The 16,967-nt window shown below is 43.5% G+C and overlaps 1 protein-coding gene across 4 annotated transcripts; it reads left to right on the top strand.

The window, feature by feature from the left end:
• The first annotated feature begins 4,394 nt into the window (after positions 1-4,394).
• Positions 4,395-16,116, top strand: MORN4 (MORN repeat containing 4). Of its 4 annotated transcripts, none has more exons than XM_036828529.1 (5): positions 4,395-4,415; positions 12,120-12,212; positions 13,930-14,044; positions 14,455-14,564; positions 14,816-16,116. In XM_036828529.1, the coding sequence occupies exons 2-5, from the start codon at positions 12,146-12,148 to the stop codon at positions 14,962-14,964; spliced, it is 441 nt and encodes a 146-aa protein (XP_036684424.1). In that variant the 5' UTR covers positions 4,395-4,415; positions 12,120-12,145; the 3' UTR covers positions 14,965-16,116. The 4 variants fall into 4 exon arrangements, with proteins under 4 accessions (XP_036684424.1, XP_036684425.1, XP_036684422.1 ...); XM_036828530.1 differs by lacking the exon at positions 4,395-4,415 and adding an exon at positions 4,593-4,807 and having other exon boundaries at positions 12,120-12,161; XM_036828527.1 differs by lacking the exon at positions 4,395-4,415 and adding an exon at positions 4,642-4,807.
• Positions 16,117-16,967: the final 851 nt, after the last annotated feature.

The raw sequence follows: 16,967 nt of genomic DNA on the forward strand, positions 1-16,967 counted from the left end.
AATGCCTACGCAATCGCGTCCTCTGCACTTTTCGCCGGTCACTTTCTGTGAAGATTGCGCATGCTCCAGGAGCCAGCCCCCGGTCAGACACGCCTTCTGCTCTTACCAGCCCCGCCCCGCCCTTAGATTCCGATTGCTGGCCCTTGTTTGGAAGTTTACAATAAAGCAGCCTAGCTCCTCAGTCACACATTCTAGTCGTGTATATATGTCATTCCTAATCTCCCAATCGTCCCACCGTCTCCTTCTCCCCCTGTGTCCTCATGTCCATTCTCTACGTCTGCGTCTCTGTTCCTGCCCTGCACATAGGTTTATCTGTACCATTTTTCTAGATTCCACATATACGCGTTAATATATGATATTTGTTTTTCTCTTTCTGGCTTACGAAAGCACGGAGTCTTAAACTCTGGACCGCCAGAGAGGTCCTACATCATTAATCTTATAGGACTATATATTTGGTCAATCATTTCAAGTCAGCTAATCATCATTAATTTTATCAGAGGCTCAGTCACACATTTGGTAATGTGAGAAACAATAATCCTGTAAAACAGGCAGAATACAAGTAATATGGCTAGTAACATTAATAAAGTCATAAGTATTTATGCTAAGAACTTCTCTTATGTGCAGGCTAGTATCTCCCCAGGTCGTCTAATCAGTCTGTTCTTCACTAATCGCTATCTTTAAGGGAAATGATATATTGGAATTGTACATAAAGTTCACCAAATATGTCTGTACACACAAGGATTGAGAAAGGAATGTTATTTTCTAAGGAGTTATATGGTTGGCACCAGAAGAAAAATTGATCTTTATGGTTGAGCAGGTATTTCTGCCATTGGGGACGTCTGGTTAATGCATAATGCAGATGCACAATGCACACTAGAGAGGAAGAAAGCCCAAACTGGCAGAGAAATTTTTTAAGTTTTTCTTGTCTTGCCTTAAAATGTGAATGTTTATTTCATCACTGGGAAAAGAGTGAATCAAAGACATTTGAGTTTGAACTCCAGCTCCACACTTATTATTTTGTACGTTACTTAACTCTCTAAGCCTCAGTGTCTTCCTCTATAAAATGAGAATAATCATCCCTTCCTCAACTGGTTAAATAAGAATCAAGATAATGTACATAAAAAACTTAGCATAGTGTTTAGTACATTAAAAGCACTCAGTGAATGGTAGCTTTTTATCACTGCTCAGGTTATTGGGTTTTTTAAAATATTTATTTATTTATTTATTTTTGACTGCGTTGGGTCTTAGTTGCGGCACGTGGGATCCTTCATTGGGGCGTGTGGCCTTCTCTCTAGTTGTGGCACGCGGGCTCCAGAGCGCGTGGGCTCTGTAGTTGGAGCACTCAGGCTTAGTTGCCCCTCAGCATGTGGGATCTTAGTTCCTCGACCAGGGATCAAACCCGAGTCCCCTGCATTGGAAGGCTGATTCTTAACCACTGGACCTGAGGTTATTGTTGATGTTGTTTTTGGTTTTATGTTTAAAGTAACCAACAGACTAGAGGCATGGGTTTTCTCAAAAGATGACCAGACCCCTAGTAACCAATATTTAAAAATCATTCTTTCTTGAATCTAATTATTGCCACAACTAAGTAGTAGTACTAAACTGAAAGAATTGTTTAATTGTACGTATGGTGTTAAAAAACAAAATTCAACTGGATAAATTTTAAAGATCTTACGGGCTTTATTCAATGATTCATGAATTGGGCAGCATCCCACGTAGCAGATAGAAAGGAGCTCTGAGGAGCTGTACAATGTGAAAGACCTTTATAGGCAGCGGGCCAAGGAAATTATAGCTGAAAGCAGATTGGTTGTGGCAACGTTCACCTTCCTTTCGGGCCGGGATGCAGGGGTCTATCAGAAAGATTACCTCACTAGTGCTGACCAGGTGAGTCCAGATTGCCTCGTTTAAGAATCCATGTCTGGGAGAGGCTGAAACTGTAATTAAGTAAAGTATTAAGTTTGGGTTTAGTGACATAGGGCTTAGCATAAGTGACTCCCTTTGGGGCCTGTTGTCTTGTTTTTAACAATGGGAATATCTTTAACTTTTTTTTACCAAATAAACCATTCTAGGCGAAGGTCCATACAGATGGTTCAATTTCCCCTTTCAGTTACAAGACATGTTATTTCCTTTTCCTAACAAGACATCAAATAATTAACTAATACTTGCCTCTTATGTCCCAGGGGCCATAGCCACAGAGATGACCTCTTAGTATTATTCGTCTCATTTAGCCCTTAAGCTTCAAATTGTGGTCAAGGAAAGCTCCAAGATTCAGAGTTCTCCCTTGAATTCTGAGTTTTCTCTAAGGAAAACCCTCAGAAATTATTTCTGTATTTACTTCTTAGAACTTGATTTTCCTTTTACTGAAAAGTGTCAATACATTCTCTATTGCCTTTTTTTTTATATATATACTTTTTTTTTTTAAGTTTTTAAAATTAATTATTTATTTGTTTTTGGCTGTGTTGGGTCTTCGTTTCTGTGCGAGGGCTTCCTCCAGCTGCGGCAAGTGGGGGCCACTCTTCATCGCGGTGGTACACGGGCCTCTCACTATCGCCGCCTCTCTTGTTGCGGAGCACAGGCTCCGGACGCGTAGGCTCAGTAGTTGTGGCTCACGGGCCCAGTTGCTCCGCGGTATGTGGGATCCTCCCAGACCAGGGCTCGAACCCGTGTCTCCTGCATTGGCAGGCAGACCCTCAACCACTGCGCCACCAAGGAAGCCCCTCTCTATTGCCTTTTAAGAGCTAGCACCTACCAAATGCTAAGCATGTGGCAAATATTGTTTTTTGTCCACTACACAGATTAAGCCCCGTAACCGGCATTACAGCCCCTATGATGTTGGAAACTGAGTAAAGTAACTTGCTTGTGGTCATGCAGCTGGTACGTGGCAGAACTGGATCAAAATCCAGGCAGACTAGCTCCATGCTTTTAACACTATATTGCTTCTTATTAATTTTTTCTGCGAAATGTGTCTCATGTTTACCCCTTTCTTTCCATCCTCACTGATACCGCATTAGTTCTGAGACTCTCAGGATGTCTTAGCTACATTATTGCAATAGCTTCTGAGTTTCTCTGCTTCCAATCTCTCTGATCATCTCTGGGTATCACTGCCAGGTTAATTTTCTTAAAACACTGGTTTTATTGTGTCACTGCTCTGATCAAGAAACTACATTTTTTTATTGTGGTAAAATATATGTATTATTTATCATTTTAACCATTCATAAGTGTCCAATTCAGTGACATTAAATACATTCACAATGTTGTGTAACCATCACCACTATCTATACCCAAAGATTTTTCATCGTCCCAACAAAAACTCTGTACCTGTTAAACGATAACATCCTCTTCCCCTGGCTCTTGGTAACCTCTAGTCTACTTTCTGTGTGTACAAATTTACAGATTCAAGAAACTACATTTTGCAAACCGTTATCTTCTACTTTTTCAGGTCTATCCATAATTTGACCACAATCTATTTAACCTTATTTCTTCATATTTTCTAAATACACATTCTCCAATCTAATATCTGTTTTCTTGACACTCCGTTCTCTCAACTATTGTAATTATATCCGTAGTTAACACCACACAGTTCAGCATGTTGAACCAGTGAGTTAGAGCTGGATTGACTCTTATAGGTTTGCTAGTGCAATCTCATTTCACAGGCTAGAGAGCTTACCAACTTGCTTGAAGTCACACACGGTGGCAGAGATGGGATTTGAACACAGAATCCAAATCTTTTAAAACTACAGTTTATTGAGCACTTACAATGTCAGATACAGTACTGAGCATTTTACATTGTATTTTCATACAAGTCTTGGGGAGACTTTATCATTATTACTATTATCATCCTTTTCTACAGATTAGGAAATCCAAATTCAGAGAAGAAATTTGCTTACTCTCGTCATTCTCCTGCCTTCTCGTAATAATTAAGTATATAATAATTAAATATAGACTTGGATTTTTCCATGTACATGAACCTTTTCTTCTCCACAACGAGGCCGTAAATCCTATGAGAGCAGTGATCATGTCTATTCTAGCCTGGCAGAACCTAGCATCATGCTGTATTCACATTGTTCGGTAAATAAACATATGGATAAACCAGTTGGTGTGCATGGTATTTGGGAGGATTTGTTCCAATCTTGGCACTATATTTTAAATACAAAGGATATGAGTCATGACAACGGCAACGCAAATCCGTATAATGAATGCAAAAGTGTCCTGATATCATCACAATGCTGGCACAGGGCTGACACTCATGAAACTGCAGTTGCCCCAATCCTGCGCTTCACAATTTACAAAGCCGCACCTCAAAAGTCAGTTTTGGGTTCTGTCCTTCAGCTCCGCGTCGGTGCCATTGACAACTGCGGAGATCGGAGCAGGATCGGAGCCGCTTGTGTAGGTGGTGACTGTTGCTTCTGACGCAGGTTTGGGTTTTGTTTGGTTTGGAGTTGACATTTCAGCTAGGCTACCTCTTGGTAGGCGAGACCTGAGTTCTCTGGGTGGCTGAGGTGGCACCGTGGGTCAGCCCCACCCCTCTTTCTGGTATTTGGCCCAGGGTTCCCGCAACACTCAGCCCCGCACAAAGATGGCGTAGAGACCAGGCTGGGCCAATGGGGAGTGGCGTTGCTCCCGGTTGCCTACGTAACAGCCAATGGGCTGCGGGAATTGTGCCCAGTGCGGCTGCCCGGGATGGCGGCGTCAAGTGCGGCAGGCACTGGAGGTGGTGGCGGAGAGGCAGGTGGCAGGGGCGAGCCCGGCGGAGCGGAGGTCCGCCCCGCGTCAGGGCGAGACGGTCATCCCGGAAGGCCGAGCCCAGGTTGGCTGGCAGCGCGGGTGGGAGGGGGCCGGGAGAGTGTGGTCTGGGAGGAAGAGACTGAGGAGCCCAGCCCGAAATGACAGGGACTGCGGGAGCGCGGCTCCATACCGAGGGTTGCTGCCCCGGAGGTCCTAAACCCGGGCCTCCCGTCTCTACCGCGGGGTCCGAGGCCCGAGCCCATGGCCTCCGGGATAGAGATCGGGGTACGTGGGCGCTGTGTGCAGAGGAGATCGCAGATCAGTGTGAGCAGAAGACCCCTCCCGCCCGGGAGAGCGGACCCGGGGTGAGGGAAGTAGCGGTGCTGGAAAGCCAGAACCGGGTGGGAGAAGGAATGGGGAGGTCGACGAGTAAGTGTTGCCTTGTTGTGGTCTAGGGCTTTGTTTGCTCTGCGTCCGCCTCTATCACACTCTGGTGGAGAGACGTCCCCCACATACATCCTTGGGAAGTAGGATGCTTAAATTAGTTGATGGTGGCATCCCTACTGTCTAGCATCTCCAAACTGCTTAGGTACCACCGGGAGTCACTCGGTTGTATTAGAACCCAGCCCAGGACTTTTACTTTCTCATGAAATAGAATAGTATCCTGGCAGTCCCCATCACCCCAAGGCGTCTGGGGTTTTTCTGTTTGTTTTGTTTTGTTTTGACCTTCTTTCTGGTGTCAGGATTTTCTTCCCACTTTCTTCAATCTAGCTGTCCCACAGTCTTCCTAAATAAGACCTTTATCTAGTAGTGGTACATTTGTTTACTTTTCCAGTGGAAGGAAGAATTATAGTGAAAGAGACTTACAGACTTAAAACAAAAACAGTTATTTTAAGCTCACTTAAAATACTTTGAAAAGAACATTTGACTTTTTGTTCTAGGTCCATTACAAGCCTGATTTTTGTTCATCAAAGCCTTCATTTTCTTCTCTTTAGGATTCTAAATGCCTAAGAGCTGCTTTCTTTATAACTGAAAGAACTTTGACAAGACTGTCATACCCTGGGGAGGGTGGCTTTAGGGGGACAATGTGAAGCTATATGTAGATAGTTAAGGTGGATGCCTCCAAAAAATATTCTTAAACTGAAAATCTATTCTCTTTTATGTTAGTGTTTTTTTTTTTAATCTTCTGGATTTGGACACAGGTTACTGTGGATGCATAAATATTTTTTAACCAGTTTGATTTCTGAAATTAAAAAAAAAAGGACAAATGGAATGGAAACAAAAGTTCTCATTCCTGTCTTCGAGTTCGATTTGGAAATGTCTGGGGCAGGAGAAAATAAAGATAGCAAGGATATAGTCTATTGTGCAGACTAATAGTGTGTTGGTTTATAGGCACAAAATAGTCATTTTCTTTTAGATAAATGTTTGGATTGATCCTTTGCAACCCATCCATCAAGAGAGAGAAAGGGTGGGCATCTGTTAAGAAGCATGAATCATCTTGGCTTTGTAACTACATTCTACATGTAAATCTGAAGCCTAAACTCCTAGGCCATCTGTTCTCTTTAAAAAGATTTTTTGAATAGCTGATACAAATACTGATTTGCATTCCTTTAAAGTATTGGTTTTTTTAGTCTGCATCAGCACTGGCTATACTTTATTAAACTAGATTTGTCTCAAGGACCATGGTTACTGATAGAGTTCTTTTTGGGGTCAGTGGCTATACAGCTATTAATTAGCATGGCTAACTACAGAAGTCATAAATGAAAACCCTGATTCTGCCTCAGGCAGTGACAATATCAATTATTTGGACACATGTAGAAGTTTCAAGTCAAGTGTGTTCAACCATGGCCTGAGACACATGGAGTGTACATGTATTTCCTTTAATTAGCACTTCTAATTGTGTTCTTGGGAATGGACATCATTTTGACAAGCAGCTATTGAAGTTTGCTATATCTCCCTAGAACAAAAAGGAATGGGAATTTGTAATATGTGCTTTTGAAAACAAATGAGAGAGGATGGTGGCAGGGATAGGTTGAGGGACGATGTTCCCATTACAATTGCTGTATAACCAATTACCCCAAACTTAGCTGCTTAAAACAACCATAGGATGCTCACAGATTCTGTGAGTCAGGAATTGGGAGATGATCTCTCTCTGCTCCATGATACATCAGCTGGGATGTGGGCTCAGTGGCTGGGGACTGGAATCATCCTGAAGGCTCCTTCACTCACTCCTGGTGCCTGGGCTAGGATGATTCAGAGATGAGGACTGCCAACTGGAAGCACCAGCATGTGTGACTTTTTATGTGGCTCGGCCTCCGCTGAGCATGGTAGCCTCAGGATAATCAGACTACTTATGTGGTGGCTCAGGTCTCCAAGCTCAAGTTTACCAGTTAGCAAGATGGAAATTGCATTACCGTGTATGATCTAACCTCAGAACACACCATCGCTTCCATCACGTTCTATTGGTTGAAGCAATCACATGCCTAGCCAGATTCATAAATGAGGAGTTAGACACTACTTTTTGATGGGGCACTGGCAAGGTCAAATTGTAGAAGAATGTATAAGACAGGAGATATGATCGTGAATATCTTTGGAAAATACAGTCCACTCTATTTGGTAATGAGAAGCTAATCTTTCAAGTTTCACTGGCTTCTTTGCAATATTTAGGATATATTGCCCAAGAGCTAACAGCATACCAAAAGAGTGGCTAGGTTTACAGTTGGAGGGGCTGGGTAGTACTTGGTCCCTAGATAATCCTCAAACTGGAGAAGAACTGTTCCCTTTCTTTCAAGTTCCTTCTACTGGTGGGATGCCACTGTTTGGAAGTTTCACATAGCCTTGAGAAAAAGTAAACACACAAGAGGCTGAGCCCCTGTGTAGTCAGTCTGGCTCCTCAAATTGCACTGAAATAACTCCTTCCAAAACTTCGAGTACTGCTGAACATTGAAAGGAAATGTCCTTAGCTTATCATCTTCCTGTAGAAATAATGATTTTGCGTTTATGTGTCAGAACGGTTGTTTAGTTTTAAGATTTAGTAGAAGATGTAACCATTCATATTCTGACTTGTTTTGAAGGAATTAAACAGCTCAGATTTGTGCCATAAGCTGACTTTTAGTTCTCTGATGTAGTTAGTTCTCAGAAGAGCTGATGGTGACCTCTAGCTATCAACATGCCTATCTGGACTGGAAAGCGTTTTCCTCTGTACTTTCGATGGAAAACTGCTTCTCTTCCTCTCATTAATGTTGTATTTGCAATGGAGTCATGTTGACCTCTACCCCAGGCATACTCTGATGCTGGGCTGATGATAAGAGGCTCGTGAGCCTGAAATTAGATGCTGACCTTGTGGAACATTGATGGGACAGAGATGGCACACCAGGTGCCAGCCACTGAGAAAATAGCCCCCCAGAGGTACTGAGGGGCATTAAGACTAGAAAATGATCCTTGTCTTGGGATACCTTCTACAATGTGAGGGACCCTGAACATGGAGCTCCTGAGTAACTAGAAAAGTGAGAAAATCCCAGTTGTACCTATGGGAGTGACTCCAAACATCACCAAAAGAGCTTCCACAAAGCTGGCCTTCATTATGGGGGTAGAAATGAATGTCTCTCCATATTTGGGTGAGAGCACAGGGCTTCTGCTCTGTTCAGACCAGGCTGTCTTCACATCAGACCATTTCTGAGCTTTCAGCATCTGCATCAAAATCATTATGACATAGACCAAAATTAGAATATCCCATAGGGTGCTGATAAAGAACAGATGAGTGGCTATAATTTACTTTTCCCCTACTTAGTACTTACCTCATTAGTCAAAATTGCTGATATTTTTTCAAAATGTCATTTGAATTTGTAAGGAAACACAAAAGATCCTGAATAGCCAAAGCAACCTTGAGAAAGAACAACAAAGCTGGAAGTATCACGCTCCCTGGTTTCAAACCTATACTACAAAGCTACAGAAATCAAAATAGTATGGTACTGGCACAAAAACAGGCACATAGATCAACGGAATAGAATAGAGAGCCCAGAAATGAACCCACACTTATATGGGCAATTAGTCTACCACAGAGGAGGCAAGAATATACAGTAAGGAAAACACACTCTTCAATAAATGGTGTTGGGAAAACTGGACAGCTACATGCAAAAGAATCAAATTTGACTACTTTCTCACACCATACACAAACAAACAAACCAACCCTCAAAATGGAGTAAAGATTTAAATGTAAGTCATGACACCATAAAACTCCTAGAAGAAAACGTAGGCAGTATGCTCTTTGACATTGGTCTTAGCAATATTTTTATGGATATGTCTCCTCAGGCAATGGAAACAAAAATAAAAATAAACAAGTGGGACTTAGCCAAACTAAAAAGCTTTTGCACAGTGGAGGAAACTATCAACAAAATGAAAAGGCCATCTACTAAATGGAAGAAGATATTTGCAAACAGTGTATTTGATAAGGGGTTAATATCCAAAATATACAAAGAACTCGTAAAACTCAACATCAAAGAATCACACAGCCTGATTTAAAAATGGGCAGAGGTCCTGAATAGACATTTTTCCAAAGAAGACATACAGATGGCCAAGAGGCACATGAAAAGATGTTCAACATCACTAACCATCAGGGAAATGCAAATCAAAACCACAATGAGATATCACCTCACACCTGTCAGAATGGCTGTTATCAAAAAGACAACAAATTACAGGTGTTGGGGAGGATGTGGAGAAACGGGAACCCTCGTGCACTGTTGGTGGGGATGTAAATTGGTGCAGCCACTGTGGAAAACAGTATGGTGGTTCCTCAAAAAATTAAAAACAGAACTACCATATGAGTGGAAGTGGAGCACTTCCACTCCTGGCTATTTATCTGAAGAAAATGAAAACAGTACTTAGAAAAGATACATGCACCCCTATATTCATTGCAGCATTGTTTACAGTAGCCAAAATATGGAAGCAATCTAAGTGCCCATCAATAAATGAATGGGTAAAGAAGATATGGTATGTGTGTATATATTCCATATATATATATATATATATATACACACACACACACACAATGGATATACATATATATATATATATATATATGAATACTACTCAGCCATAAAAAAGAAAAAGAATGAAATCTTGCCATTTGTGACAATATGGGTGGACATAGAGGGTACTATGCTAAATGAAATAAATCAGAGAAAGACAAATGCCATATGATTTCATTTATACGTGGAATCTAAAAAACAAAAAAAATGAATAAACATAACAAAACAAACAGAGTCATAGATACAGAGAACAAACAGGTGTTTGCCAGAGGGGAGGGGGTGGAGAGATCAGAGAAATAAGTGAGGGAGATTAGGAGGTACAAACTTCCAGTTACCAAAAAAAAAAAAAAAAAAAAAAAGGAAAGAAAGAGAAATAGGGATTGCATTTTAAAAAATATGTCAAATGATTCTATTTGTCTCTGTTTATATTTATTGGTGTTTTGGGTATCTTAACTCCCTTCTTATAGAATATCCTTGAGTATAAATATTCTTTTACCACTCATATGAAGCTATACCTAGCCAGTCTCCAAATGTTACCGGGTTGTTTTTGTTTATCCTATGATATATCTGTGATAATCATTCCTGCTCCCATTACCCTGTTATCTCCCTAGTTCAGGCTTTATGATCTCATACCTGGGTATATCAGTTAGCTTTTGCTAGGTGTGTTATTACACACCATCCCCAAAACATAGTGGCTACAACAACCATTTCTTTAGTCCGTGATTCTGTGGGTCGGTAATTTCGGGCTGGGCTCAGGAGGGCAGCTCTTCTAGTCTTGCCTGAGCTCACCCATGCATCTGTGGTCAGCTGGGACAGCTGCTCCCCGTGGCCTCTCACCATCTGGCAGACTAGCCTGGGCTCATTCATGTGGAGGCAGAACAGTTCCAAGTGCAGTAAGAGAGCAAGCCCAACAAACAAGTGCTTTTCAAAACTCTGCTACATCACCTTTGCTAATGTTCCATTAGCGAAAGCAAGTCAGATAACCCACCCAAATCCAACAGGCAGAGGAATAAATAAGCTGCCTCTTAATGGAGGATCTGCAATGTCTGCAAGGGCATGGATGGAGGGAGAACAGTTTGTGCCCATTTGTACAATCGACTAAATGATCACATCTCCTGCCTTGCAGCTTTTCTGGCTGTAGGCTTTTGCTGTTCCAACCCATCCTGCTTCCTTCTGCCACATTCATTTTCCTTAGACTCTGCTTTCATATTTTGTATTATAACCCCCAGAGGTTTCTTCTTTTCCATACCTTATCAGCTATCAACCCTTCTGCCTAGCTTTCAAAGGTCTCCTTAAGCTGGCCCGACCCTAAAAGCAGAGCACATGGTACAGGGGAAAAAGAACTAGCAGCAGTCAGGGGAGGCATGGGCACGAGTTCCATCATCATCATTGTTCACTAACTAGTTTTTAACCTCTTGGGGTCTTCTGTTTTCTCCAAATGTTTCTCCCTCCAAAATGAGGGAGTTTGGATTAAATCTGAGAGGTTCTTTTCAGATTTAAGATTTAGGTTGGGTGTACGTAGGTGAATTTGTTTCCTGTTACTCCCTAAATAAACCTTCAACTCGAATAAGACCCAGCTTCTTAATTCCCACTGCACATGTCGTGTTTACATTGCTTTGTGCTTTCATTCCCCATGTTTTCTCAGTCTGGCATTGCCCTTTGCGTTCTTCACTGCTTGTTTTAAATTCTGCCCATCCCTTGTCTTTGTAATCTCTGCCATCCAGTTTGGCACTTAATTATATTATTTCTCGTATTATTCAGTGTTTCAGTTGTTAGTCTTATCAGCTAGATTATAAACTCATCGAGGAACGAGACTATATTTTATACATTGACTAAGCACATGGTAGGTATCAAGCAAATATTTACAGATTAATCCTAAATTTCCATCCCAGGTCTTAGAAAATTGGAACCGGCTGAAGACCTTTAAGACAAGTAGGAGGGGGACTTCCCTGGTGGCACAGTGGTTAAGACTCTGCCCTCCCAATGCAGGGGGCCCGGGTTCGCTCCCTGGTCAGGGAACTAGATCCCGCATGCATGCTGCAACTAAGAGTTCGCACACCACAGCTAAGGAGCCGGTGAGCTGCAACTAAGGAGCCCACCTGCTGCAACTAAGACCCAGAGCAACTAACTAACTAAATAAATAAAATATTAAAAAAAAAAAAAGACAAGTAGGAGGATAAGACTGCTTGGGCAGAGGTGGCGATGATGGTGGTGGTGGTTGGAGAGGGGGGGATTTTTGTTAAATGTACTCGAGGTAGTTTACACTTACCAGGCTGGTAGCCTTTAGAAGGTATCTATAAAATTGCTTTACAGGCCTTTCCTCCAGCCATCCTATGACACTGGTTCTCCTCTGCTTATTTCTTGCAGTTTTCATCCTTCTGTAAGCTGTCACGATGACCCTGACAAAAGGTTCCTTCACCTACTCCAGTGGGGAGGAATATCGTGGCGAGTGGAAGGAGGGTGAGAGGACCCGTGGGGAGCATCCAGTGATGAACACTTCATTTGGCTGAAGGACAAATACATCAGGATATATAAGACAACTTTATGAGTCTTCATTTCTGACTTCTAAAGCCAAATAGTGCCTTTCCTTTATTTGATTTTAGGATTATAAATAAAGGAATTGGAAAATGCTATTGTTACTCCAATCTCCAGAAATAAGTTAAATTTTCCCACTTCTAAATTTAAAGTGTTTTAACACTCTTTTTTTTTTTTTTTTTGCCATGCCTCGTGGCTTGCAGGATCTTAGTTCCCCGACCAGGGATTGAACCTGGGCCTATGTCAGTGAAAGTGCCGAGTCCTAACCACTGGCCTGCCAGGAAACCCCCCAACACTCTTTTATCCTTTAGTGGTATTACTTGGGAATTGTTTTTATAAATGCTAACATACTCAGCAGAGCAAAATGAATTATTTTTAGGGCCCATAAATTGCAAAGTACAGATTCATTGTAATGACTTGATTCTAGTGAATCTTAAGGAAGAAATTAGGGCAGACACTCAAGAGCAGATGACATTCATTGCCTTGAATTTCCTGTGACAGCTCATTACATTTGGAAGTATCTATTCACAGGAAGGGCAGAATTCCTCCGAGCCTGAGGCTATACAGGAAGCACTTTAATGATCTTCAGTTTGGAAACAGTCTGGCCACTTAAAAGTCTCAAGGGTCCAATCCTAGCAAACCCGGAACTGCCCCGAGGAGACTTGACTCTTTATAGTTGTGCCAACGAAGAGCAGTTCACACTGTTTCCAGATGTGTCATTCTTTTCATGGTAGATCCCTGCAGCTGATGAATTTTTGAGCCTTGAGAGGAGAAATTGTGCACATGGGATGTGACCTTGCCTCCGTACATCCCCAGCCTTTTCTCCTGCCTCCCAAACACCTACTGTCCCCTTTAACGTGACCTTTTAGAGGAGAGTCTTCTTGAGGCTCTGCTGGGCAGTCTCTATCCACCAAAAGAACGCCCTTGTACTGGAATGGCATTGCTGCTTCTCCAGTACCTTGCTCTGTTCTCTGGTCAGTTCAGTGGGTAAGCACAGCCCTATTGATGGAGCAAAGCTCAAACTAGTGTTGCCAGTCAGGCTGTTAGGTTTGCCCAGCAGCTTCATGGTGTCGGAGGGTACTTTAATTTTTTCTCAGAGTGTCAAGGCAGTTAAGTGTTGAGGGCTCCAGAGTCAGTCTGCCAGCTGCATTTGCTGTCTTGCTGTACCACTTAGTTGCTCTGTGATCTTGAGTAAGTTTTTTTATCTTCTCCTTGCCTTGGTTTCTGCATCTGTTAATGGGAATAATAATAGTATTGGGCCTACCTCCTAAGGTTGTTGTGAGGATTAAATAAGATGATAAATACAAAGTGCTTAGAAGAGTGACTGGCACATAGTGAAGGCCCTGTAAAGTTAGCTACTGTGATTTTTATTTAAATTTTGTTTAAGCTATTGTGATTTTTCAGTGCTCTCTTATCTTCATACTTGGAGAGACCTGCTCCAAATCTGTTGGTTGTGACTTAAGAAGGGAAGATCTTAGTAGCCAGGTTATTACTCTGGGTAATAGTTCTCTGCCCTGCTAATGTCACTCCTTCTCGTCTTTCCTTTGTGGATGGGGTGATGCAAGGCAAGGGATGTTGGACTGTGAGAGGGGACCCTGAAGCTGCCCCATCCCAACCTGACACCTGTCTTCTCTTTGCTCAGGCCGCAGACATGGTTTTGGTCAACTGATGTTTGCAGATGGTGGCACCTACCTGGGCCATTTTGAGAATGGGCTCTTTAATGGCTTCGGGGTACTAACCTTCTCAGATGGCTCGAGGTGGGTACTGGGTCATCATTCCTTTCTCAGCCTTAAACTAGGGAAGGGAAGTTCTGTTCTAAAAGGGATAGTGAGAAACATCTGGTCAAACCTGAGCTTGCCCCGGGCCCTCTGAAAACAGGCAAGGAGTAGCGTTCGTTCTTTTATTGGTTACTTTATAAATGCATCTAAAATTTGAAATGGCAAGGAGGTCAGTGACCTCCCACCCCACCACTGCCCTCTTAGGTTATTTCCTTGTGATTAGAGCCTCGTATCATACACACTGTCTGACCTTTCTCTGCTGGGTGGGTGGGTGGGAGCTCTGGAAGAGTGGAATCAGCTTTGCTCCTTGGCATTGATAAACCCCACATTTGGTGTTGGCAGCTGCCTGACTCAGTTATCCTGAAGGCTGACATCTCGTGTTTCTGCAGGTATGAGGGGGAGTTTGCCCAGGGCAAGTTCAACGGCGTCGGAGTCTTCATTCGACATGACAACATGACCTTTGAGGGGGAATTTAAAAACGGCAGAGTGGATGGTTTGGGTAAGTTGTGGCCCAGCAGGACAGGTGACTGAGGCGAGCATAAATGGGTGGAAGGGCACCTTTGCAGCTTTAATCCTCCTGTGGATGCCCAGCAATGCATAGTGACCAGGCGCCGATGCCGGGTCATCGGACTCACCAACAGAGTACCCAAGGGCTGCAAACTTTTCTCTCCCTCGGCCTCTATGTAGCAAGCAGACCTCCCAGCCACTAATGCCACCCTCACACCCATATTTTCTCTGTCCCCCTCAAAGGCCTGCTGACTTTCCCTGATGGTTCTCACGGAATACCCCGCAACGAAGGTCTGTTCGAGAACAACAAGCTTCTGCGGCGCGAGAAGTGCTCGGCGGTGGTTCAGCGGGCCCAGAGCGCCTCCAGGTCAGCCCGGAGCCTCACCGCCTGACGCGGCGCTGCGCCCAGCTGACAGCAACGCCCCGCCACCCGCTGGGGGTGAACGAAAGAATCCGATGCAAGAGGAGATGAAAACGACCATGGAGCAGAAGTCCCGGGAGGGGCCCCGTCACCTGCCAGGCAGGGCTTCGGTCACAGAAGGTCTGAGGCTCGGGCCGCTGGCCTTGCAGCAGTGGTACCCGGTGTGCCCTGCCCTTCTCTCGCTCGTTGGTACTCTCTGTCCCTAACACCGTGGGTCACCCAGTGCAGACCTGCTGCTGCCTTCTACTTCATTTTCTGCCAAGTGATACAGAGTCTCTTCCTTCTGCCTGTATTTGGGGCAGATGATCCCCGCCCCAGATTAGGGCCAGTGCTCTGTGCTGCCCTGGAGAAATAAGGAAAACGATAGGAGTGGCTTAGACAGTACAGCGGTCCTGTGAAAGTCAAGGCCAGAGCTTTTCTGTATGTTACCCCTGCATTCGCTTCTGGTTGGCATCATGGCCCCAGGCCTTCCACTGTGTCTGACCAGACTGGTCCTCGTGTCTGCTTATTGCTCCTGTGAAGGGTTCAGTGAATGCTATTTCCCTCTCCCTTGACTTTACAAGCAGATAATTTGTGCTCCTCTCTCCTTCCTTAGACATGGGAAAGGATCCCTTTAGTCAGAAAGAAACCGATATAAACAGTCATCTTATAACTTGTATTTATAACTAACTCCAGGGCAAGGGCAGATATCTGTGGGTCCCATCAGGCCCTGTCATGGAGTGAACTAAATCCTTAAGGATGGCTTGGGCTGACACAGCTTCTTCCCAGTGGACCAGTAGGTCAGACCCACCTCAACCCCTTGGGGTTCAGGTAGAATTGGACCCATCTTGGGATGGCAGTGAACTAAAAGAGCATTTGTTTCACTGTAACTCTTCCACCATGAGCCTTGGCCATCAGGCCTAGGGATCAGATCTTGATCGACTGGATCCCTGCACAGTTCATCACAGAGGCCTCCAGTTACCCTGCGACCCAAACATGCACCCCCCAGCCCCTTATCCTCACACTGAATGTCTCCTCAACAGCAGATTGTGGTGGAAATTAGAGCCGTGTGCCTCTATTTATTCTCTGAATTGTACTGTAGAAACAAGTGTTTATGAGGAATAAACAAATCACCAGAACTGCCTATACTTAGTTTTCTTGACTCTCTTGCTGTACACCCTTATGAATATTGACCCATTTGCTGTTTCTAAAAGTTAATTATAGATGGGGGCTTGAAACTGACACTGCACACTTTACTACATAATATCATCTAATTCTGCAAGGTAGGAACATTAAAAAAACACACACACAAAAAAGCCAGGCAGGCTCAGGTTGCCCAAACTAGTAAGTGGCAGAGTTGGGTGGGATTTGTATCTGGGACTTTTTGACTCCAAAGCACTTTCCACTGAACTCCTCATCACCTTGAACGTCAGGGTCCCAAGTCCTGAGACCATTTATTGTCACACCTGCTGGGTTACCTCAGGCAAGTCTTTCTCTGAACATTCACCTTCCACGCTAACCCATTCACTTGCATGATCTTATAAGCCCTGAGAGGAAGGTACCGTTATTATCCCTGTATTACAGATGAGGTTCAGGGCAGTTAAATAGTTTTCCAAGGTCTTGCAGACACTAAGGTGCAAATCCAAGAATGGAAACCCCAGAGACTGAGCTCTTCACCGGTATCCTAGGCTGCCTCCCTAGCCCTAACTTTTTGCCCCATCCCTAAACCTGCTTCTCCTCTGAGCCCAGATCTTCCAGAAGTTGCCTGTGAGAAGAGCCCAGGTGCTAAGCCCCAAACTTCAGTGCCAACCAGATGCCCAGTTTCTGCTGAAGATTGATACCTTTTATATTCTCTCCTTTAGCCCTTGCCCTAAACAACGATATGTTTACCTTTCTTTTAAACGAGAGTAGTTTTTTAAAAATTCATCTCAGGTTTTCTGCCACTAGTCAGATATCACTGAAAAAGGTTAAATTTTTTTTTTTTTTTTTTTTGCT

The sequence above is a fragment of the Balaenoptera musculus genome, chromosome 16 (genome assembly GCF_009873245.2).
Source record: "Balaenoptera musculus isolate JJ_BM4_2016_0621 chromosome 16, mBalMus1.pri.v3, whole genome shotgun sequence".
In the NCBI taxonomy this organism is placed as follows: domain Eukaryota; kingdom Metazoa; phylum Chordata; class Mammalia; order Artiodactyla; family Balaenopteridae; genus Balaenoptera; species Balaenoptera musculus.

What these genes read in the sequence shown, in the direction of transcription:
- MORN4 (XM_036828529.1), top strand. Translation starts at nt 12,146, where the DNA reads ATGACCCTGACAAAAGGTTCCTTCACCTACTCCAGTGGGGAGGAATAT. An exon ending in ACCTTCTCAGATGGCTCGAG is followed by an intron (nt 14,045 to 14,454) that starts GTGGGTACTGGG and finishes GTGTTTCTGCAG; the next exon opens with GTATGAGGGGGAGTTTGCCC. An exon ending in CGGCAGAGTGGATGGTTTGG is followed by an intron (nt 14,565 to 14,815) that starts GTAAGTTGTGGC and finishes TCCCCCTCAAAG; the next exon opens with GCCTGCTGACTTTCCCTGAT.